The sequence below is a fragment of the Neolamprologus multifasciatus genome, chromosome 7 (genome assembly GCF_963576455.1).
Source record: "Neolamprologus multifasciatus chromosome 7, fNeoMul1.2, whole genome shotgun sequence".
Classification (NCBI taxonomy): Eukaryota; Metazoa; Chordata; class Actinopteri; order Cichliformes; family Cichlidae; genus Neolamprologus; species Neolamprologus multifasciatus.
Window position 1 is genome coordinate 20,074,838 of NC_140445.1, and position 25,382 is coordinate 20,100,219.

Sequence of the window (25,382 nt, forward strand, 5' to 3'; positions counted from 1 at the left end):
AGAAAAGTAAAATCTAATTTTTGTTTAGTTACTAAATACATACTAAGGATCTTCTGTGCTGTTGTACATGCAGTGGTGATCAGTAAGGCTGTGGGATAATCAACGATTTTTTTTTCGAACTTTAATAAAATTAATAACGTGACAAAATAAGCAACACAAATGAATTTAAAACACAAACAAGAAAAAGGATAATGAATTATGTACTTATGCAATCCACTCGGTTTCTGATTCACTTGAATAGGATTAATTGGTCATCTAGCACCAAATCACAAGAACATTCTCATCAAGGGTAAAGAGCCCACAATATTAAAGAGAAAACAAATCAGACAACCACCCATGAGCAAGCACATGTGGACCGAAGTGGCAGCCCTCTGCCAGGCTTTGGGTGCAGGGAGGGAGAAGAGAGCAGAGAGAGGCAGGACAAAATATACATGGTGAATAAGTGTTATTTATTTATCTATTTATTTAAATCTTAACATTTCAATTTGTTTGTACTTTAAAATAAATCTGGACATTTTAATTGGTGTTCCTCTGATTTTTTCGGGTTAATTTTTTTTTTTTTTTTTTTTTTTTGGGGGGGGGGGAGGTTGGGTTTTTTTTGGCTCACTCGTGAATAAAAATGGACACAAATAAAGTACACAACACATAAAGTACATAAGGTAATGACACATTTTTATATTATGTATCCTTTTCACACAATAAAAAACAAAGGATACCCTTCTCTTTTGTTTGCGCTTTTGTCGACTCGTTTAAAAACCAGTTTACACCAGTTAAAAGCCTTTTTTGTTGATACTGATTTACTATATTCTGTATCTTCCATTGGCGCATAACTTTGTGAGGTTACTGTTTTTTTCCAGTAAATTGCTCATCTTAAGCGGGACAAGTTCAGGAACGCACAAACCATGACGTTGTGAGCGCGCGTGAGGGACGTCGCCGCCCACTTCAAACACTTTTTTTTTTTTTTAAGAAAGAAAAACGGGCACCCGCCTTATCTCCTTTTGACTGTCAACACGGTGGAAGAAGAGCACTTGTCGTGTACCCCCCCAGTGCCTGCTCACCATGTATAAAGCTATATCGAGTCTAAGCGGACGCTGTGCTGCTTTAACACGAGGGTCCTGCTCAAGGCCCAGTTTGGCCTATTTCCACCGGGCAAGTGGTGAGTTCTCCCTGCTTCAGCTCCAACTTTTACCCTCACTATATAAGTGTGTTAAGCTTTTTGGTTTGTTGCTACTACAGTGCAGGAGGAGCATATTTCAGTTAATTGATTCAACCATTATTATTATTTTTTCTTTTAATAATATCTCAATCTGAAGATCTGTCACAGCCATGCCATTGTAGATGTCTGCTAGAGGTTTCACAACAAGCTAACAGGCAGCATTACATCAGTGTGCTGTGAGGTCAAAGGTTATCTAATTGTGGTCCCATCCTGGCTTCAATATTGTTCAAAAGTGTGAATGAAATGAAACCAGTAGCATCAAAGGCAAACACAGTTTAAACCTCATGTGTGTGGTTTTTTTTGTTGATGATTAGAAATTACATTTGGTAATTGGGTGTTAAATATTTGGCATTTGTGTCAACAGAAACATGACATGATGTCACTGTAATGTCACGCCAAAGCTTTGATCATCCTCTGCCAGATAAAATAGAGAGCTCTATGGTTGTCAACCAGCTGTTCTTCCCTTCTTCTTCTTTTGTTTTTACACTGCAATTAATTTACAGGCGCATTATGTCAGAAATCAGCCTTCAAGCCCCCCTCTACAGACGTGCCAGAGATGCCCCCGTGCAATTTCAGTCCAGAAAAATACACGGTAAGAGCAGACTCCATTTGGCCTTGCATTATGTAATCGCTTCAGTAATAATAGTACTTAGTTGGTTGAATAAATGAGCACTTCAGCCCAGTGAGTAAAAAACCTCAGTTACAAAAAAATAAACATCCCATTCTGCAACCCTTATCTTGTGTACTTGTCTCTATCAAGGGTATGTCCAAAGACCGTATGATAGAGATCCGCAGACAGAACTGCCACCCCATGACCATGAAGGTTACTTATTATAAGAAGCCAGTGTTCATCCACCAGGGGTACATGCAGTGGCTGTGGGATGTGGACGGGAGACGATATCTGGATCTGTTTGCTGGTGTGGCGACTGTCAGTGTGGGCCACTGCCACCCGTAAGATCCTTTACAGTTTGCCGTGTTACACATGGAAAAGTATTTAACAAACACAGGCATCCGATGGATGAAGTAGAGACACTGACATGAGTCGGTTATTGTAACATTTATGCACCACTTTCCACCCAGCATACAGTGCTATTATAACAGCATGTTTTTTTTTAAATAAAGCATTTTGAAACATGCCCGTTTTCTTAAGAAAGCATACATTATTTAATAATAATAATGAATTAAATAATTATTTCAGAAAAAGATATTTATCAGAGTCATAATTCTTAGCTCCCTGAAAAACTGACCAATGTGCAATGATGTGCTTTAACTTTGTAATGCTCAGAGTTACAACAATCCAGTTACAGCCAAGGTTATCTTCAAAGTGTCAAGAACTGGAGTGAGAAGTATCATAAAGGAATTCATAGAAAAAGCCCCACAGTACAGAACAAACCTGGCATGATTGAAAGGTTTTAAAGACTCTGGAAATAAAACTAGTGAGAGATGTGCCTAAAGACCCCAGAACAACTGCTGAGACATGAGTGAATGACCTAAAGAATAAAATCTTAAAGAAGACAATCACTACAAGTAGAGATGCCTTTAAGGCAGGCTGAAGTACGCTAGGAGAACCCGGAGAAAGATTATGCAAACTGGACACGCATCCTGACACCATCCCCACAGTGAAGCACGGTGGTGGGAGTATTATGCTGTTTGTCTTTCAACACGACAACAACAACCCAAATCAGATGTTGCTCCTGGTGAAGAACTACCATAAGAGGACCAAAGTAAATGTTACTGACTATTGACCATAAAATCTAGAGGAGGCTGAGAGATTAGTCAAAGAAGAATGGGCTGGGGTTTCTCAGGAGATTTGTTGAAAACTACAACAAAATCTGCTGCAGACTGTTATCCAAGAAGATATGATACATGTTTGACTATTAACATCATGGGACTAATAGTTTGGAAACTGATAGTTTAGGTTTTTGTTAAATAATTTTGTTTCTATGTGTAAAGTAAAATAATGTAAACATCGACAATAAAACAAAGATGTTTGTCTTAAAAATCCCTTGCTCTATTTAACAGATACTCTGGAAATACTTAACCAAAATATGGGGCTAATAATTCTGTAAGCCTCTCCTATAAGACCTCTGTCTGTCTAGCATCCCGAGTAGTTTGGTCGTTTTAGAGAATGCCCTACATCAGTCGTCCCCAACCTTTTTGCACCACAGACCGCTTTATGTCTGACAATATTTTCACGGACCGCCCTTTAAGGTGTCACGGATAAATACAACTAAATGAAACCAGTACCGGTATGAAAAAAACAAGATTTATTCATAACACACGGGAAAAGACCCAGGGAATCCGAGTTAATGATAAAAACGATTAAAAAAATAGCCGAGCCTCAACTCTCACGGCCCAGTATCAAACAACTCCCAGTCCATGGCCCGCCGGTTGAGGTTGTCTCCTGGTTTCTCTTTGCCTAAGCTAATTTATTTTCTGCTGGACACAATAAGAACATCACTTATTTTCCACATGTCAGCACCAAATCTACTCCATAAAACATCACAAAGCACTAAAAAACTCCCCACATTCTTCATGCCATTACAGAACCTGTGTAAAGTCCCCAACCTCCTTTCCACCTGATTTTTTTCCCTCACTGTTGTACATCTGTTAATGAGTAACACCTTAAATTAGATTTTTTTTAAATGCTAACATAAGCCAAAGGTAGTTCGTTGGTTCCAGCTGTTTCTAGACATTTTTAATCTTATTACACACCTGTTGCATTAGACAGCAGCAGCTGGTAATATCAATAATTACTGATTTATCCCTGCAGAAATGTCTGCATCTAACAAGCAACATGTACCGCACTTCAGACAAGTGAGCTATGAAAGTTATAGATTAGACGCTATAGTTTTATAAGCCCAGTTAGGTTGTGAATTCTCTAAAGAAACTATGAAACCATTGTTCTACGTTGAGAAAGGTTACTGTGAAATGTTGCACTTAGTACTGTACAAGGACTTTGGCAAACACTCTGAATGAATAAATCTAACATATTTAGCAAAGTACTTGTTGGAAGTTGCTGAAGTACTTTTCTAATTACTAAATCATCATATTATATTATCACAGAGGAAATGAAATGGCGTCTTTGTTCACAGGAAAGTAACAGCAGCTGCAGAGCAGCAGCTGAAGAAGCTGTGGCATACAACTAGCATCTATGTTTATCCAACGCTTCATGAGTATTGTGAAAAACTAGCCTCCCACTTCCCAGATCCGCTAAAGGTAAGGTATTGAGTTTTTCATTGAATTAGCTGTCATCATCGGCTGAGGCTGTCATTAAACAGTGTGCTGGTCTGTTCCTTGTCCAGGTGATATATCTGACAAACAGCGGCTCGGAAGCCAATGACCTGGCAATTTTGATGGCTCGTCTCCACACAGGCAACTACGATATAATTACTTTAAGGTCTAAATTTTTCTTTTTTTCTATGAATAACAAAGGCATCCTACTCACCTCCTGATGAAAGAAAAATGTAAATTCTGTAGAAATGTTTCATTTTTGGTAACTTTGTTAACTAACCTTCATAGGCATTGTTTACTACGAAGCAGGGTCAACATACCCAGAATAATCAGCCTAATCAGTCTCATGAAGGTGGTTATTGACCCAGGGTTTCGCATGAAGGGGGTGGTGTTGCAGCAAATGACCAATCACAAACAGGAATGGGTCTACTGACAGTGTAGCAGCTCTGACATGATTGGAAATATTAAAGAGGTTAAACATGTAATGCAAACTAAAGTCAGCACAGCAGCTGCAGAAAGTGAGCAGAAGTGTGAGTGGCTATACTAGAAAGTAGTGTAGTATTATAAATGCTGTATGAATGTGTTTTATGCCCTTCTGCATATCGTGATTGCAATAAGTGTTTATTTGAGTTACTGACCTCTGGCATCAACGATGCATTTTCACCCAGAGAACTGCCGCTCACTGGTTATTTTCTTTTTTCTTCTGCAGAGTAGATCAGCAGTTTCTGAAATATTTAAACCAGCCCATCTGGCACCAACAACCACGCCATGTTAAAAGTCACGTTTCCTTATGATTCTGATGCTCAGATTTAACTTAAGCAAGTCACGCTGTCTGCACGCTTATCAATGGAGTTACGGGGATACCAAACAAACTGACCAGGGAGATGCCCTGATTCAAGGATCTTTAAGACTTAAAAAATGATTTTAAATTGTTTGCAGCCAACAGAAAAATGCAGGAGTAGGACTGCTTCAGATGCCATATATCTCACAGGAGTTCCCAAGGAAACAACAAAGGCTTACGACTATTATAAAAACCTTTTTGTAGCCACACAGAGCGATCGAAGGCAACCTTCAGCAATGTTGCCGCTATTTTCCAGAGAACTGGCAGTACTTGTTACTTTATACTTGTTGATCTAGTTAGACGTGCAATATAAGTTGTCATGATGCCACATCTTTGTAACATTGAAATTGCTAATGTTGAAGCGGCTTTGCTAATCCTATAATCTTGTTTCGTACTACCGGCCTCAGGTTTTTGTTTCTTTTATTGTTTTACAGTTTTTACTATTGTCCTTTTTTCTGCTATTAATTGATGTTATTTTATCTGTTTGGAGGCACTGAAAAGAGAAGCACAGAGTTAAAGTAAATCATGAAAAACAACGTTGAGGATTGCGGTATTGTTGCCAGTAATGTGTATTTTTGTCTTCTAGAGGGTCATATCATGGTGGCAGTCCACAGACCATTGGCCTCACTTCCAATGCAGCATATAAATACCCTGTTGCCAGTGGTTTTGACTCCACAAATGTAGGTACTGCAAGAAGACAGCAAAAAAAAAAAAAAAACAACTTTGTTGTATCTGAAAACTGGAATATTTCCCATTCAGTGCATAAAGACACATATAAACAAGAGTGACAAATTAAAGAAAAAAACTGCAATAAAACACTGGCATTAATTTATTGAAAATCTTTTCAACTTTTAATCAAACATTACTCGCAAAAAGATATTACCTCATATGCAAATCTCCTTGTTGTTCAGTTGGGTTGAGTACTGATGGCTCCAAAGGCAGTGAGTCAAAAAAATTTAATTTTTAACTCTAAGCAAACTTTACATTGATCCCTGGTGCCCTATGGATACTGGGTGTTGTCCATCTGGATGAATCCAGTTTTAGCAGAAAACATTTAATCGAGATAAACATGATTTAGAAACGTTAACAAAGTAAACTTGTAGGTGGCATCTGGTTAATAATTGGCTTAAAGTGACACATTTAAGGTTGAAATGTATTGAAGGTATTAGTCTGTCACTGAATATGTTTGCATTATTTAAACTAATTCATTTGCACATTTTATATCTACTTAATTAAATATAATTCTGAAATGGGCTGAAGGTGGCCGATGCTTTCGCAGCAGTAAAGTTTGGTGATGCTTTATTTGTGCTGTTAAACTGAAATAAGCAGACCTGATTTCTGTCCAATGAACAGACCATGTGTCCCGATGTGTTCAGAGGGCCTTGGGGAGGAAGCCACTGCAGAGACTCCCCCGTTCAGACCATCAGAGAGTGCACTTGTGCCCAAGGTACACAAACATGTGCACTTGTGGCTCAGGTGCTAATGCACCCGTTCTGTTCTAATAAACAGAATAAAAGGGGGAGATGTTTTTAATTTTTTTATAATAGTCTGTCTGTATCCAGGTGACAAAAAAGGAGATCTGTTTGTTTGGGGGGGCGGGGGGTCCTTTGTTTTGCCTAGATCATTATTGATTGACACATGCATCTAAACAAAATTATATACTTTCATTTTTGTAATTTTCTGTTTTTCTTTTGAGTTGTGAATCAAAAACATGCACTTCTTTCAAAATACAGAATAGGGCAGATTACTTATAACCCCGAAAACGAGGTAGCTGTTGAGTATTTACTTCTTTTAATGTTTTACCACTTTCAGGAATGTTAATTATAACCTGTCTCTACTAGACCACTTGAAAATGGTCCCATTGTCAGCACAATTTCATGGATTTTTGCACAAACCAAACATCTGTCGCAGCAAAATAATATCTGAATCAGCCAACCATCTAAACTGACAAGAAAGTTTTTTGTGTTGTTCCCCCTCCACAGATCACTGCATGGCAAATGAACAGTACATTGCACAACTCAAAGAGACATTTGCTACAAGTGTCCCAAACAGAATAGCTGCTTTCTTTGGAGAGCCGATTCAGGTACTTTACTCAATTGTAGGGTTAGGGTTTCTTTAAATATTTCCTTTTATTTGGGGGGGGTTAAACACGTTGTTACGCTGAATGGATTGTGATTTCATTTAGAACAGGCCTTTGTTAATATACTGTCTATGTTTGTTGTTTTACCTTGTTCAGAATGGTCGCTGTGTTTGTGTTAATTAAGATGTGACAGTGGGACGTGCACGTGTGTGTTTATACAGGGAGTGGGAGGAGCTGTGCCGTATCCTAAAAACTACCTTAAGGACGCCTACAAACTTGTTAGAGAGCGAGGAGGAATCTGCGTTGCTGACGAGGTTAAGTGCAAATGTTAAATAGGTTTTCTAATTAAAATTTTTTAGCTACATTGTTTTGTTTGGGTCCGTTTTTTGTTTGTTTTTTAAACTCTTAAAAAAAATCTTTAAGCCTGCCACAGCATATTAGAAAGTGGAGATTAAGCACATTGGTACATGTGCTGCTACACGTGTTGAATCTGCTGTGTTATTTCCATTTAAATAAAGTGCTTTATGGTAAAGCACTGTTATAAAATATTCCTAAATGCATTAAAAAATAAGAAAGTAACTGCCAATCACTCATAAGCTACCAAGTCAGTGGGCATAAACAGTATGTTTGCACATCTGTGCCTTAACCACACATACTAGTTTTACACACAAATGCAGGAGTAGGTGGATTTATTCTAATAAACCTTGTTTAGAAAAACCTGTTCTCATAGGAAAACTTTTGAGTATTCTTCTTTCAATACAACAACCACACAAAACAGAAAAGCCCAAAAATCCCAAAAATTTTATACACGATATTGAGCCCTGGATTTTTTTTCTTCAGTCTTGAGGAAATTCAATGAAGAGGTGGGCGTTATTGTTTCAGTTTCTTCAGTTGTAAAATTATTTTAAATTATTTTGTGTGTGCACTTAGTTTGTACGTACGTAAGACCATTTCTATGCACATCTTACGATAATGTAGCATGTGTATGTACATATGTCAGTATGTACCTTATCTCCTCCCTGACAGGTGAGCCAGTCTGAATGAAACTGTGTAAGAACATTGCCACACGTGCATCAATTATTAACATCCAGATGTTTTAAAAAAAAGATTTATCATAAATCCCAATTCTTCACCCCCCTATGACTGTAATGTTTCACGGGTCATGTTCAGAGTATGTCACTCGTCTATAACAGTCACCAAAATGTATGTCTGTGACAGTATTTTGTTCGAATCACCACTGAATATGGAAGGAAGACAATAGTGCTGCAGGCTAGTATTAGTGAATGAGACTCAGCGTTTGAAGGGAAATGTTTTATTATCTTGATTAAATTAGAGATTCCTACAACACCCCAAATAGGTATTAAATTCTTATGGACAATTAAGGTTTTTTTTTTCTTTTTTTGCTTCCTTTACTGTAGTACTCCAAAAAGGGGAATAAATAAAGAAATAAATAAATCACTTAATCATCAGTTTTTCACCTGGCAGGTCCAGACTGGATTTGGACGAACAGGAAGCCACTTTTGGGGTTTCCAAGGCCACGATGTTATTCCTGATATGGTTACAATGGCAAAGGGCATTGGCAATGGATTCCCAATGGGAGCTGTTGTTACAACACCAGGTGAGAATATACTCTAGTGTTTGGAGATCTGCTTGTATACTCAAGAAACATAAACAAATAAATTTAATTACATTATACATTATTTTCAAAATGTAACTGGCGAGACAGCATCTGTCTCTTTCTGCCAGGTAGTGATGGAGCTTTTTGAACAATTTAACATGTATTTATAGATTATCAAAAAAAAACAAGGACTCCACGAAAGCTTATTTTTTTATTTATTAATTATTTTATACTTTTCAAGCAACAAGCAGACCAGATTTTCTTTTTTTTTTTACTGAAATTGCGAGTGAATGAAATAATCGACTCTCCAGTTGTGACTCACCACTTCAGCCAAGCTCTCAGCAAGAAATTGAGGAAAGGAGACAAGGAGGAAAAAGTAGTTCCACATTGAATACCTAAGACATAGATTGATTTGAAGAAAAGCTTCTAGTACTTGTTCCATTAGCACAACGCTGCTGGAGCCCTGGGAGACTAATAATGCTGTGAGCCTCAATGTGAGCCTCTCTTTGTTTACCATATAGTAGCTGTATGACTGATGTGCTACCTTGAAAAGTACCATCAGACTTCCATTTTCATCCATTTTGTATTGTTAGTGTTAAACAATACTAAAAGACCTAGCATCAAGTTGATAAAGACTTCAACATGAATTCATTTTTCACAAAAGTATTTTATATATCTTATATTTTGAGATGTAATTTGAACGGAGCAGTCGCTGGAGGTTTGAATTTGTTTTTTCATTTTTTGTTGTTTTGGTTTGGTTTTTTTAGAAATTGCAGCCTCCTTTGCCAGGGGGCTTCACTTCAACACCTTTGGGGGAAATCCTTTGGCTTGTGCTGTGGCTTCATCGGTGCTTGATGTAGGAATTCTTTAACCTTTTCTAAATGAAGCCTGTTCAAGATAACAGTGACAGCAGCGACACTGAAATACAGAAAAAAAAAACCCTGCATTTTTCCTTAACAGACAATCAGAGAGGACGACACCCAGCAGAACAGCCTTCGTGTGGGCACCTATCTGATGACAGAGCTTGCGAAACTCAGAGACAAGTATGAGATCATCGGTGATGTCCGTGGAAAAGGCCTGCAGATCGGTGTGGAAATGGTCCGAGACAAGGTGCTGTGACCCTTGTGCTCATATGTTTATACAATACATATTTGCATGGTGCCTCCCTGGGGGCGTTGGCCAGCATTGCCCCAGTTAACTGTTTTCTGCAGCATGTGTGCCAGTCTGATGGTATTGTGGCTGCAGTGCATGCACTTTTTTATTTTCCTTTAATATTTGAAAGAAAGAAACAAAGAAAAGAAATAATACAGACTCTCCTGCCAGAAAAAAATTGCTTGTTAAAAGATGTATTATGATGCACAGACAGACCAGAGCAGAGTTGTGTTTGCAGCTCTGTACATGCAGTGGGTGAGAAAAGAGAGGAAGCAGGAAGCTTATTTCCCATTTTACAGCCTATACAAGCAAGAGAGGTTAATGTTGTTCACACACATCAAAGAACACAGGTGGGTGGGTATCAGCTGTTCGGATAAAATTGTTTTCAGTTGTAACGCTTTGCCTGGTTCTCAGTGCCTTCTTTTCAATCATCCTATAGGTTTTTTAACATGTAAAACTGCTAGCAGCAAGAGTACATGTATTAGCTAAAAATAATAATATTATTAATCCCCTTGCTTTGTCTCACTGGGGAATCAACAGGCCATTCAGGCTCCTGGAGCTTGCAATACAGTGGCAGAAAGTCTGCTCACTGTTGCCCTGGAGCTGACGTTTCTATTTCAGTGACTTCGTTTTTGAGAGATTTTGTGATTGCTGCTTGGAAAATATCTTGCTGTTGTATTGTCGTTAATGGTGTTATTTTGACCAGCGTTTCTCCTCACCAGCACAGTTCGTTTGTGCTTTGCAGGTGGCGTCAAAGGGCTGTAATGTGGAAATTGAATTTTAGTGTGTGAAAGTGATACATTTTGATAGATAGATAGACCTTTATTTGTCATGTGCATATGCATTGAAATTGGACTGCAATGTAATTTTGGCTCCCTATCGTGAGCAGCTCGTTAGTTCCGATTCTGTTTTTGGCCTTTCGGGATTGGAGGACGAACACCACGGTTTCTAGAAAAAACAAACAGCAGGTAATCAGCAGCTGTTTCCATGACTTAATTTAAAGGATTGGGAGTTCAGAACAACACCACTGTCTCTAATCAGCACAAGTGTAATGTATGCGTTTTTTTGCCCCCCCACCACCACCACCGCAGTTACGCCCCTCTATTGTTCGAACTAGCTAGCAGTGTCGTGGTGCCCTTCTTTATTTTGCCCCCATGTAGATAGCAACATTTGTTTCAACCGAAGGTTTATTGATTGAAATTGCTCAGCAAAGTCAAAGCCCTCAGGTGCATCATTTAATTGTTGGGACCCCGAGACACAGCGAAGCCCTCTATTGTTTTTGGAAACACCCACCCATATAAAATTACCCTAAATGCTTCAGAGTCGCAGCATTTCGGTGTCAGGACACGCTACGGAGCAGAGCATTTTTCCGATCAGCAAGACTAACAGAGTTCTTTTTAACATGGCCTTCATAAATGGTACGTAGAACAAGACTATTTCTGTATTTTAGAAATGTGTATCATAGAATATTATAGGATTTTCTATTTTCTTTTCTAAAACAAAAGCCTGATTTTTAGGAGCAGGCGCAGGATATGTTTCTTCAGAAACACACGATTTTATAGGTCAAAGGAGTCCTCTAACAGGCACAAGGTGTGTACAGAATTACGTCTGTTTAAATACGTTTTTTGGTTTTGTTTTGTTTTTTTAATTATGTATTAACTGGGCTTTTTCTCTGATTTGCATTCAGGATTTGCATTCAGGAGGTACAGATTGATATGTGTTAAAATTTTATTTTTTATATACGCACTGTGTCGTTTCAAAACAGAATATACACGTCTTTTTTTCTTTATGAGTATACTCACCGTTTGGCCTGTGTTATTCCGGATGGGCCCGGTTCTCCACACGCATCGTGCTCTGTCTCAGGCCTGTAGGTATAAAAAATGGTGGGCAATAGAACATTTGTAATTATTTAAACCTTTCTTTGCATTTGCATTGCATCAGGATTTTATTAATCCTGAATGCAAATCAGAGAAAAAGCCCAGTTAATACATAATTTCAAAACGAAACAAAACAAAAAACATGTATTTAAACAGCCATAATTCTGTACAGAAGAAAATAGATTGAATATCCTATAATATCCTATGATACACATTTATAAAATACAGTAATAGTATTGTTTTACTTACCATTTATGAAGGCCATGTTAAAAAGCTCATACATATTACTTCTGACATTCCCACCTGTTTTGCTCAGATGTCATTCTAAATCACACTCTTGCAAATCTCTGAACACAAAGTGCATCATTTAGCACACTCTCTTTCACCTGTAGGAACACTGGCCTTCAAAATGCAACACACTGATTTAGAAATTGGTTCAACTCTTTCTGCACCTTTGCAAACTCAACTGGAAGAACAATTTAATCATGTGTGAGTATAAAAGAGGCTTTGAGTCATTTCTTCAAGTGTTAGGCAAGAATCTGAAACAGGAAGAACAAAGAGGAAGAGTGAAAGGGGGTCTGTGAGGAAGCAGCAGTTTTTTTTGGTCAGTTCAGCTAAACACGTATTGCAGTAATACACATATATTTCTTACAGTTTGGGATCTGTGTAGGGTTTCTCATTGTACTTGCAATACATGGTGAATTTAGTAAATTTGCTCAATATATACATTAAATAGGTACTTTTTTTATTATTCTTTTTTTTGGGATATTGGTGCTCAGAATCATTTGAATACATAGCATGACCTCACCAAACCAAAACATATATGAGCACTTTTGATGGTACTGTTTTATATTTATCCCTATGATGGTCTGCGAGAAGACATCAGGTAATATCTGTGTGTATTGTTTTTGTGGAAGGAACCCGTTTTGAGAAGAGAGGACATGTTTTGTTTTTTTGAGCACTGTTTTTATTTCGCAAGAGATGTGTGGGGTTTTGACAAAAGCAGCAAACTCTTTGTTTGTGTTTGGAGTTTTGAGAAACGGAGTCACAGTTTCTGGAATGAACCACACGAATAAACATTAGGAGAAAAAGTGTAATGAGAAACGAAGTGGGTGAACTTTTCATTCTGAATCAGAAGATCCCAAATATAAAAACATAGTCAGTGAATTTTTTATTTATTTAATTATTTTTTGCTCCCATCTTTATTCATTTATTTATTTATTATCTGTGTACCAACCATCTAGTTAAATATTTTTTCTTTTGCAACATGGCTGCAGGTTGTGAACCATATTTAGTCACTCAGAGTGTCTGTCTTCTCAACATACATAATTCAAGGTTAAACAAATGAATTCAAATCCATTCACTCACTCCATTTGAAAGCTGAAAAGAATTCCTGTCTGTATGCTCTTTCAGAAGGTTTGTCATAGACATTTGTGTCCTTACTTTGGTACATGTTGTCATGAGCTGTTGTGTGAAGCAGGCCGGGTTAGGACCCAAATGTAGGACTCAGAAACTGGACTAAACTTAAAGGCAGCTTTATTGTTAGACTTACGAGAAACAGAATACAGGAAACTTAATTATTCAGAGACTAGTACCCTGAATAGGAAATACTGGACATGCAGAACACAGCTAGAGGGGAGGTTGCCATCAGAAACTAAAGAAAACTGAAGACTTAATTAGACACATGAGGTAAGGGCAGAGTGGAAATGTGGTGAACAGAATCCACTAACAATCCAAGGGAAGCAATGCGGAACATCACACACACAAGATGAAGGACTATTAAAGCAAAACAGGAAACAACATGAGACAGACACCCAAACTTAAGACATACAAACTTGACACAGGGAAACGGTGAAGAAATGCAGAGACATGACTGAATGGGGATACAAGACTCACTTGACACAACAGGTAGACCATACAACCACAGAGACAGACAGACACATGTTAAATTTATTTCAACATTCTTGTCTTATACCATATACTGTGATTATTAGACCACCCTACACTGTTCCAAAAAATAGTAATGTCAAAGTATCTTACGGTATATTTTACAGTTTTGTACTGTCTTTCTAGAATATCATTAAATTTACATAGGTAGACTGTGATTTTACATGTCAAAGGTAAAATAACATAACATCACTGTAAATTTAGTAAAACACAATTTACTTGTTTTTTAAATATTTTATATGTACATATGCATATTTAGATTGTAAAAATACATTCAGAAATGCATCATAATTTCACAAATATTTGTCTGTTATGTGAGAGAATGATCTGTTAAATCCAAATGTAATACTATGGAAAAATATATAAAATGATCGAAAATTAATGAGAACAATCAATAATTAAAGGAGTAATTGAATTATAATTTTGCTGAAAATTTCATGTCATCTAGGTCTGATTCAATAATTCAGAGGTAACAAGTGAAAATATAATTAATTGGAATAAAAACCAAAAAAACATATAACATATACAAAGTATATAACATGATTCCTATAAGCTTGTGTTACATCACATAAGTATTATTATCATTGCTATTTAGGGCAATCGTGGCTCAAGAGTTGGCAGTTGGCCTTGTGATCAGATTCGGTTCGAGCCCCGGCTCGGACACTCTCGGTATTGTGTCCGTGGTCAAGACTCTTCACCTACCGCCTGGTGCAATATGGCAGCCTCGTCTCTGTCAGTCTGTCCCAGGGCATGCAATCCATTATTATTTAAACCAACTGTTAACTGTATATTTCTGTACATTTACGTATTATGATTCATATTGCCACATTCATTGACCTTGTTTATAGGTAATTTCATTGTTTGATCACATTAAAATGTTCCCAATGTAAAATTAGCGCTACAAACTCTATTTTCATTACTGAAAATACAGTCATTTTCATGAGAAAGTTATTTTCTGTTATTTTACGGTAGTATTTTGGTGCCCCAGCTGCCGGAATATTACTGTTTTTTTTAAGATTTGTTTTTTTTCCTATTTATAGATAATTTCATTGTTTAATCACATTAACATGTTCGTAATTTAATGTTTACAATCACTTGAAAAGGCAAGATCCCATGTAAAATTAGCACAACAAACTGTATTGTTTTACTGAAAATAACCGTATTTTTATGAGGAAGTTATTTTCTGTTATTTTACGGTAGTATTTTGGCGCCCCAGCTGCCGGAATATTACCGTTTTTTTAAGATGTTTTTTGTAACAGTGTAGAATCAAGGAAATACAAATATTTTACAAATCTGTCACACAAAAAACTTGCTTAAAACTAAAAATTATATTAGTTATTCAACAAACAACTACATAGTACTTACTCACGTATAATAACCAAAAGACTTAATGCCCCCTTAGGCATTGAACAGCTTGCATTCTTGCTGGCTTGTTTTTAAGTACTTGGTGCACTTTGACAGGCTCTTTTGATATTGACTTTCAGATCATTTCTAACTAGTCCGAGAGACCTGCTGTAAATGAAACTTTTGTAGAGTCTATCTTTGAGTCCATTGTAGGCCTTGATTTGGCCACTCCATCAGTTCGAGTACTTCCTTTTTCTTGTTTCTTTGTCAAAGAGTCTTTGCACAGCTTTGGTGGATGTTTGGGATAATTTTTTTGTTGGTATATAAACCCACAACAAGTCGGTTTCAGTCCAGAAGGGATTCTGGGATGTTGAGGTAGACCTTGTTTATGGTTCACTAATGTCAGTGTTCCTGGGTAGTTCACCCAGTGTTCTCAGTTTGTTCATGTTCAGTTTGTTTTGTCACACGTTCTCATTTCCTGTTTTGCTGTTCCAGTTACTTCCATGTGTCATTAGTCAGATTAAGCTCAGCTGTTCACTCACCGGTCTCTAATCACTAATCATTCAGCCTGTATATTTAAGTTCAGTGTCTTGTGATATTGTGGTTGCCGTGTGTGCTTTCAGCTCAGTCAGCCATTCAGTCATTCAGCCAGTCTTTCAGTTGTCTAGTCAGTCAGCCATCTCATGTTCTGTTCATTCCTCTGTTGTCTACAACGAATCACCAGTCCTCACCTACCTGCAACTTTTTGGTGTTGACCAAAAAGTTCAAACTTAGATTTCTGTGTCTAGACTTCCTTCTTCCAGTCATTTGCAGTACAGTGTTCATGCTTCCTGGCAATTCTGAGGTGTTCTGAGATGTTTGCAAGTCTGAATAAGGTCTTCTTAACAGCTATTCTTCCCTTTAAGCCTTATTCATTGAGTCCTTTGCTTGTGGTCATACTGGAGTGCGTCTCAGACTCTGATTTAGAAGCTCATCTCTGTCTGAAGATCAGCAGTGGTCTTCTTTCTATCTCTAGTAATTAAAACCTTGAGATGTCTGACATCTGCTTCAGTCAGCTTTTGTTTTCTGATTTTGTTTTCTGCCTCCAAAGCACACTTGACCGCTCTGTGAGAACACTTTATGTCTTGCCCTACTTGTCTCAAAGACCATGCAGCATCACGGAGTGATTTCATACAGACGCTTTCCTTTTCAGCGAGTTCTCAGCGGTTTACCATTTTGGCACACTGGCAGTGAGAAATTAATCAAGCATAACATCCGACCACTAAAAACTACTTTTTTGCTCAGGAATCCAAGTAAATAACTGTAATTTGGCATCTTAATCAAAAAATAATTATTTTCTTGATTATTTTTTCTCTTTTTTTAATAAAGCTGTAAAATTGAAAATTGGTGGATAAAAACATTTATTATATGTTAACATTAAAAATATCATTTTGGTTAAAGCGCTTGCACATACTGGTGGATTAACTTTTACAGAAACGTTTAAAAAAAAGATTTTTGGCAAGTACTAATACTGTTAATATAGGACAGATGTGACATAAATTTTACACTGGGTGGTACACATACATATACTATGTTTAGTGTTTAAGATTACGGATTAGGGCTATAAAGAACAATGTTTTCTGTCCTTATTTTAAAGAATAAATAATGTTACGTATGACGTATACTGTCACACACCACATCTCATAGAATTTATCAGTGATGCACCATTTTTTTCAGGCAAATATTTATTTCTCCTTCTATGTTTAAAGTGACTCAGGACTAGCCATTTGGTAAAATTATCATGGTAATTGAGCTGGATAAATTACTGTGCTTACCAAAACATCCACCCACATCGTTTTGTCTATTATGTGTAGGCCAGCCGAGATCCGCTACCCCCTGAGGCAATGGCTGAGATTTTTGAGGATGTCAAGGACATGGGAGTCCTGATTGGGAAAGGAGCAATATATGGACAGGTAATTTCACTCACCCTCTAACCTTCTGTATACTCATGTATGTGCTAGACTGCAGTGTGGCACCAATACGTGCTGTGTCTGCAGCACAAACCTAGTCGTTTTCTACAATTCAAGCACACTTGTCATTTTGCTTACTTTCTTTTTTCTTTTTTACCTTGGATCTAAAATAGACGTCTGAGCAGTGGCTCACTTTGATGATACATTTAATTACAGAAAATGTTGGTTTTGGAATTCTTCATTTCTCTGTCTGTAATTGTGCCTCCAGCTCTCCTCTTCATGCATTAGTGAGACATTGTGATGTCAACACTGCTATTTAGTTCTTCTATTTATGGCTTTAGAAAACAACATGCTGCAGGTATTTTTGTGGTAGCAGAACACTGATTATTTTCATAAAGGAGAAAAAATCATGATGTTTTAATAGTCCAGAACCCTACAGGACTCACTTCTTAACTTGATGTTAACTGAAAAAGAGAAATTGCTGTGTATAAGCCGTTTGGTTCACCTAAAATGTATTTTTATATCTAAAGTATTGGGACAATTTCTAAGTATTTTTTTCTTTTCTGTATGCCCCCCACCCCCCAAATGATGGATAATTCAATACAGCAGTGTCTACTGTCCCAAACCTATAACATTATTATGAGTGGATGAGTGATAAAGTCTTGTGTTTTCCTGTTAACAGTCTAAATCACTGATGCTACATAATCTCTGTTGTTCTGCTTTTATCACTCTTTAAGACCTTCCGCATCAAACCACCCATGTGCATCACAAAGGAAGATGTTGATTTCTTCATGGCAGTCTTTGACAAGTCTGTCCGCAACTACATGGAAAAAAGATGAAAGCCCGGGAAAGGTCAGACGGATTGCTCCGTGTTAAAGAGAACCTGGTCAGCCAGAGATGACCTTTTTTCAATATAAATAGTAAAAGTCTCCGTATTAATCTTAATAACATCATTACCTCTGTTTATACCTTTGTGATTAAGAAGATGACATTTTCTAATTATGTTTAACGATTTTGTTATAACAAAGACTTAAACGGCCTCACTGATAAAATTGATAACTAACTTTTAGTTCATTTTGCTCTTTTAGAACTGATAACTGTGTATGATCATTTATAGAGCGATGCTTTGCTTATTACTTATGATACCACAGTAATAATGAAAGCTAGAAACCAAAACCAAATCTGGTTATTCAGCAAGTTATACTTAATCATCTTACTAGGGATGTAGATGTTTTCTTCTGACAGTGGATTTATTATCTTGTTATCAGTGTAAATAAATGGATAAAATCCTATTTCCACAGACCAATAAAACGTGATATTCTGGAAACACTAACATAGTGTCCAGCTGTTTTCATTGCAAGCATACAAGTGAAATAACTGTTAATGTTCACTGAATCACTGTGAGGAGCATTACGATTCCATGTAACACTGCTGCACTCTGCAAACTGGAATACTGTTGTACTTTCAAAATCTTATTCTACTGTGACGCACTCATGTTTATATAACACTGTTTCAGTCTTACTGACCACTCAAAGTGCTTTAGACCATACATTCATATAGTGCTTTCAAGGACTTTATACATTTAATACTTAAAACATTTTATCTACCTCACATCCTGAGCCAATTTAGAGTCACCAATTAAACCAACATGCATGTCCTTGGACTGTGAGAGGAAGCTAGAGTATGCAAAGGAACCTCACACAGGAGGCCAGGGACCGGCAAGACAACTGTGCTTATTAATATATATATAGCGTCCTCTCTGCAGTCAGTTGTGGCTTAAAACTGTTGTGTTACAGAGGAGAGAATATGCTGCAACTTCATGCCGTAACAGAAAGTGATCACAGTCCCTAAAGCCATGCTTCTGTGTGCACCAAAGCTGATATGAAAATGACTGAGGCATCTAATGGCATCTAATGCTTGGAAATATACAGAAAAAGAAAAGGAACATTAAAAAGCAAGGCAAATGTTACCGTCATTACCGAGCAATGACATCCAGGGAAACAAAAAGAAACATGAGGCTGTGAGGTTCATGGACTGAGTGCCTGCAGTTTATCGGGTTATGTGTGTGTTTTTATTACATGAGTGGCAAGTTATTGTTAAGTGTAATTCTCTCTTCTATTGTTTTAATACTGGCCTGGGGAAAAAAAATTGTTCTTGTTTTTAGCATGTCAAATATCTATCTATCTCTATCTCTCCATCTCTCTCTCTCTCTCAAAAAATGGATTGTACACCGTACTGCAGGACATAAAAAAGCAACTAGAACCGAATTTTAAAAAAAACCCCATTTCTGTCCATCCTGGCCAAAATGCTTTGAATAGACAACCTACAAGGTACTAATGCTGCAATAAGTCCAACTGAGTCTTCTGAAATCTCACCTCCACATACTGTGATCAACCTTTACACATGGCTATAATTTATTCTTGAATGCAATGTGGGGTGAGAACCTCTTAGCTGAGTATTAGGGTTCACATATGGAAGAGCTGTGACTTTCAAAATGTAAAATAAAAAGTTATTAATTAGGAGAATATTAAAGTAGAGGAAAAGTGATCCTGAACAGCAGGATTTAAAAAAAAAAAAAAAAACAAACCCTTACAGTCCCAGCTGCCTAAGAGCATCTTCTGTACTTGTAATCAGGCAAGAACCAGTACCAACCTACTATCTCAAATGGTTAACAGTGGTTATCCATTTGAGATGCCGTGGGACACTGCAAAGACACGTTGGTACCATCACCACTGGCTGCTGCCTGCCCACCCATTCATCCATCTTAGAAAAAGCTCAAAGCTGCAGGTTGGCGTAAAACGGTGAAGGGAGAAGAGCTGCTGTGTGTGTGTTTGCTCAACATGTATAAAGTGGTCTCATGCATAAGTGGCCAGTGTGCAGCTTTAACAGGACAGTCCAGCTGTTTAACCAGTTTGGCCAGATTTCGCCTGGGAAGTGGTAAGTTACCATGGAGATGAGCCAAGGACAAAAGAAATGTTTGTCATGATGATCCATTAGATAGCCTTTTTGTAACCAGGAGCACACTTGACTTTTTCCTACTTAAACTTCTCAGCTTGTTGGTTCATGATTTATTAAAAGTACTTTCAGGGTTACGTGATCTGTGTAAAATTGCTGTTAATGCAAGCTGCAGGACAAACACAATATATGTGTATTACTCCTAAAACAGATATAAAATCAAGACTACTGTGTTGGGAAGGTTACTTTTAAAATGTATTCCACTACAGATTACAGAATACATGCCCCCAAAATGTAATTTGTAACGTATTCCATTACGTTACTCAATGAGAGTAATGTATTCTGAATACTTGGATTACCTATTATATTATCATGCTTTTTACAACTACATGAATGTACTATTGCTGTGTTAATTATTACTTTTACTGAAGGTTACTCGCCATACCAATACCAACTAGATTTTTAAATCTGAATATATTTGCAGCAATCTCGTATAGAAAACTGTTTCACACGTATATAAAACAGGTCCGCGGCTCCGAACCATAGTAAAGGGACCTCTGGCTAACACGTCAGGTTCCGTGTCGGGCTCGCAGCTTTACTTTGTTGTCTGGGTCAACTTTGCTTGCGAGAGACAGAGAGAGGCGTTGAAAGGCTGCTCCAACGAAACTTATTGTTTGGGAGGAAAACACGAACACGGTGTACATTCGAGTCTTAATAGCTTACTTACAACTGGGCTTGTCAGGCACTCTTTTTGGCTGCAGTGGTTATTATTATATTTACATGCTTCCATCTCCCGTTTCTGCTCAGTGACAACTCGTACTTTTCCTTTTTCTCCCTTCCTCGCGCTCACAGACACATAACGAGTATGGCAGTCCATTCTCCCTGCAGCACAGACTACACTGCCCATGAAGCTACATTCTTTAGGGCATTGCCTGTAACACTCTGCCTATTGCCTTCATATTAAATCATTTTTGTGAATAATTTTTTTAAATATTTCTTCACATCATTATGCGGACCTCAAGTAGGGGTGACATGGGCCGCGAGATTGACACCCAGGCATTAGAGCCTCTTAATGCGTGTTTTGTTTGGGGCATGGAAACCAAAAATAGAGAGGACATAGCCGAACATATGAAACAGGAAAAGACCCTTTATTTCAACAAAGTAACTGTATTCTGAATGCCACCTTTTTAAACGGTAACTGTAACGGAAACAGTTACTCATATTTTGTATTTTAAATACGTAACGGCGGTACATGTATTCCGTTACTCCCCAACACTGCAGGTGGGAAAAAGTTCCAAATATATAGCACAGATCATCCGAGGTGTTAAAGTGTTTGTTTTTTTATCTGTATATAAACTCTGCTGGTCTTTGCTCAAATAAGATTTTTTTACAGTGAAATCTGCCAAATGTGTGAGGCACATTTCACATTTCATTTCATTTGGATTCAAGAGTGAGCTGCTGAGTATTTGGTGGTCAAGGGCAGAGGTCACTGTGATCTCACAAATCATGATTTCATTAGAATCTCATTAATCTCATTAGAAGCTACTTTCAGCTGCTCCATCATTCATACTTGCTTTGCTCAGATTTGTTTTAGACTAGAACTACAACTACCAGAGGGATTTGTGTCTGCAAATGAATCAAAGTTGTGATCTTTTGCTTGTTAGTGGAAATATGTGAAATGCTTCAGTCCGGACCCGCCACAAAAAACAGCTTATAAGATAAGAAGGGATAAACTGATGGCATTTTTATTTCCAAAATGATGTGCATTTGCCAGTCCAGTTATTAAATGTTCTTGTCTTTGAAAAACAGAAAGGATATGCTTTCTCTGTTACACAATGTGAAGTTAATGTGGTTAAAGCACTAACCAGGTTGTAACCTGATTAACTATTAACTAAAACATTCGGAAAATCAGGAAAACAACAAAGGTCACGGAGCACATTTTAGACCTGTATTATTCTGAAGATCTTAAGGGCACTGTTTTCAGTTTTCTGAATTGCTTTTTCAGAAATTGAATGACAATTCACCATAAAATGAAGATCTGAAAGGATTGCCAGACTACAATGAAGGGGCTAAGAATACAATTGTTATAAGACACTCAAAACAGCTTTCCTCAAATGTCACAGAAATACCACGGTAAAAGTTTGATTGGTTCACAGAGTGCTTCAGAAACCCAAAAGCTTATGCTCATAGCTTATAACAGGAGCAGCACGTCAGAAATCAGCCATCAAATATTGTACGGTAGACATCCCAGAGATGCCCCCGTGCAGTTTCAAACCAGAGGAATACAAGGTAGGAAGTGATGGCACATTCATGTTCTTCTGCAAGCCCTCTCACAAATAAAAGAAAGTCATCAAATATAAAAAGAAACATACGAATCCCCAAAGACCGGGGCCAGAGCCAATCTCAGGTTTTCCTGAAGTTCAGATACATTTTTCTATGAGGTAAGCTGATCTTTCCCAGATGATCTCTGAGATGGTTCACAGTGGAGCAGCAGATTAGAAATTTATTTTGGTCCTAACAAATTTAGTGCTTTGTTAGCCAAACAAAGAAAGTTGGTGTAATAATGTAAGAACTGCACTGATTTGGTCTTTCCTCATCTCAGTGAAGATTCTACTTATGGTTTTCTCATTCAGCAGCAGCTGTCTAAACAAGTGTTCAGAGAAGTCTGTACATACCGTACTAAATCATGCCAAGGCAAGTCCTAAAATTCCTTATCTGTTCTTAAGGTGAAAGTGGGAGGATTCGTCTCACTGGAAGCTATTTAAGGTTTGGCCCAAGTCCATGACCTAAGACCTAAATATATGGTCTTCATCTTTCCCTCCTGCCTGGCAGCTTCGTCTTCATGACCAGTATTTCCCCTATTCCTTTTCTGCACATGTCCAAACCATCTCAGCCTTGCCTCTCTAACTTTAAACTTTAAACTGCTCAACCTGAGCCATCCCTCTGATGTACTCATTTCCCATCCATCCTGGTCGCTCTCAATAAAAATCTTAGCATCTTCAACTCTGTCACCTCCACCTGTTATTGCTGTGTTTCTGCTGGTGCCACAGACTTTAACCCACACATCAGAACAGGTCTTACTACCATCTGGTGAATCTTACTGATATTAAATTATTATTGCTAGAGCGCCTAGGAGCTGACAATACAGTCCCTTGAGAAATCAGCACCGCTTCATGCCTGGTGTCTTGAACAGGAAAAAATATATATTACATCGGTTCAATTCAATTCAATTTTATTTATTTATTTTTAAAGGTGCTTTATATTGCAAGGTAGACCCTACAATAATACATACAGAGACAAACCCAACAATCATATGACCCCCTATGGGCAAGCACTTTACGACATTGAGAATGAAAAACTCAGGAAGAAACCTCCGGGAGAACCAGGCTCAGGGAGGGGCGGGGCCATCTGCTGCGACCGGTTGGGGTGAGAGAAGAAAGACAGGATAGTAGCATAGGAGCATACACCTTTTGCAACATAAGAAAGAGAGGATTCAGGGTCACCTGATCCAGCCCTAACTATATGCTTTAGCAAAAAGGAAAATTTTAAGCCTAATCTTAAAAGTAGAGATAGTGTCTGTGTCCCGAATCCAAAGCAGGAGCAGGATTTTAAATTTAATTCTGGGTTTAACAGGGAGCCAATGAAGGGAAGAGTTACATTAAGTCACTCTACATTTTATATGTATAGAATTATTGTGATACAAGACACAGAGGATGCTTTTCTATTTGGTTCAACTGAATCTCACTGCTGACAGTGTCTGACTGGCCTTGTTCTTTTATACGTATCTGAAATAAGTCTGAAGTGGTTTTATTGAAAATACCAATGCTGTGCTGGACATTATTTAGATAAGCATCTGTACTTCTGACTGACACAAGTATCAACTCTTTTGACTTGATACTTGTCTTTTGACAAGTATCAAGTATCAGTTGTGAGATTTACCTGAGAGACACATCAACACAACGGCAAATGTCTTTAGTAGTGAAGTAGCTATAGGAACAACAGCACTCCTCTGGGGCTGGTGGTGTTGAACCCATGCCACAGAGAATGAAGACTTCTCCGAAGACAAAAGATAATTTTATGCCAGCAACAATACTTGAAAAAAGTTGCATTGCTTCTGTCTTCAACAACTCTGTGTGCATTTTGGAATCAACGACACTAATTGTGATTTTCTGATTCTTACCTGACATAGGGTTTTGGATCCTCAAAGTTCAGCAATAATGGTTCCTTCGCAAATGTGCAAGTCACCAGTGGGACTCCAATTCCAATTACTGATACTGGTTCTTGTATGGTGTGATGAATGATGGTCCGACACTGTTTTGGCCTTTGTGTCCTTGAGTTGCAAACAGAATTAAAAATTCTGGCCATGCGATAGTTTTCCACTTTGTCTGACTCTATAATGTACCTTTCTGGATCTTATAGAGGATTTTGTCAGTAACCCAAATCTAATTGTAATGTTACATGCGAGTACTCACTAAACAGTTAAAGTATCTGCCCCAAGCCGGCTGATTATTAGTGCACCAAAGTCAATGTTTAAATCTTTGAATGATTCTTTGGCTTCACTAGTTTGGGGATCAAGCTGCTGCCATTGTCTAGGATATTACATGTTACATACAAGGACAGTAAAGTGTCAAGGCACCCTGGACCTTATTGCACCCTTACTCAGAATCATAAGGCAGACCACACCCATCTTTGAATTTTCCATTTTTACTACACACATGTAAAGTTTTGCAACTGTTATCTCACATGGTCGTGACGCTTTTGCGTTAATAAACTCTGTCCAATGTCTTCCAATAACAACCGCCAAAGTATGTAAAACCAGCTTTATAGGCAAAGAAATCAGGACGTCCTTTTATCCTTTAAATGTGCTACTGTGCTAACACTAATAAAAAAAAGTTACGACCTTCCCACTCTGTAACATCTCTTCTGCGTATTTTTAGGGTATGTCCAAAGAGCAGATGATGGAGATCCGCAAGCAGAACTGCAACCCCATGACCATGAAGATAACTTACTATAAGAAGCCCGTGTTCATCCACCAGGGCTACATGCAGTGGCTGTGGGATGTGGCTGGGAAGCGATATTTGGATTTATTTGCCGGTGTGGCTACAGTTAGTGTGGGCCACTGCCACCCGTAAGGCCGTTCTTCTTCACCATGTATGGTTTTTGTTCTGA

General features: G+C 37.8%; 2 protein-coding genes across 2 annotated transcripts in view; both read left to right on the forward strand.

Annotated features, from left to right (window-relative positions):
* Nucleotides 1-979: 979 nt before the first annotated feature.
* LOC146514157 (alanine--glyoxylate aminotransferase 2, mitochondrial-like) lies at nt 980-18,591 on the forward strand. Its single transcript, XM_085168385.1, has 14 exons — nt 980-1,156; nt 1,720-1,808; nt 1,977-2,167; nt 4,312-4,435; nt 4,522-4,616; nt 5,878-5,971; nt 6,645-6,738; nt 7,274-7,374; nt 7,593-7,685; nt 8,857-8,989; nt 9,757-9,845; nt 9,950-10,099; nt 17,163-17,261; nt 17,996-18,591. The coding sequence occupies exons 1-14, from the start codon at nt 1,060-1,062 to the stop codon at nt 18,095-18,097; spliced, it is 1,551 nt and encodes a 516-aa protein (XP_085024511.1). The 5' UTR covers nt 980-1,059; the 3' UTR covers nt 18,098-18,591.
* Nucleotides 18,592-18,697: 106 nt separating this feature from the next.
* The window catches only part of LOC146514158 (alanine--glyoxylate aminotransferase 2, mitochondrial-like), a 29,616-nt gene continuing 22,931 nt past the window's right edge, over nt 18,698-25,382 (forward strand). The window contains 1 exon segment of the mRNA XM_085168392.1: nt 18,698-25,341. Coding sequence (XP_085024518.1) covers nt 25,154-25,341 — 188 coding nt within the window. The 5' untranslated portion in view covers nt 18,698-25,153.

What these genes read in the sequence shown, in the direction of transcription:
- LOC146514157 (XM_085168385.1), top strand. Translation starts at nt 1,060, where the DNA reads ATGTATAAAGCTATATCGAGTCTAAGCGGACGCTGTGCTGCTTTAACA. An exon ending in AGTGTGGGCCACTGCCACCC is followed by an intron (nt 2,168 to 4,311) that starts GTAAGATCCTTT and finishes CTTTGTTCACAG; the next exon opens with GAAAGTAACAGCAGCTGCAG. An exon ending in ACTTCCCAGATCCGCTAAAG is followed by an intron (nt 4,436 to 4,521) that starts GTAAGGTATTGA and finishes TTCCTTGTCCAG; the next exon opens with GTGATATATCTGACAAACAG.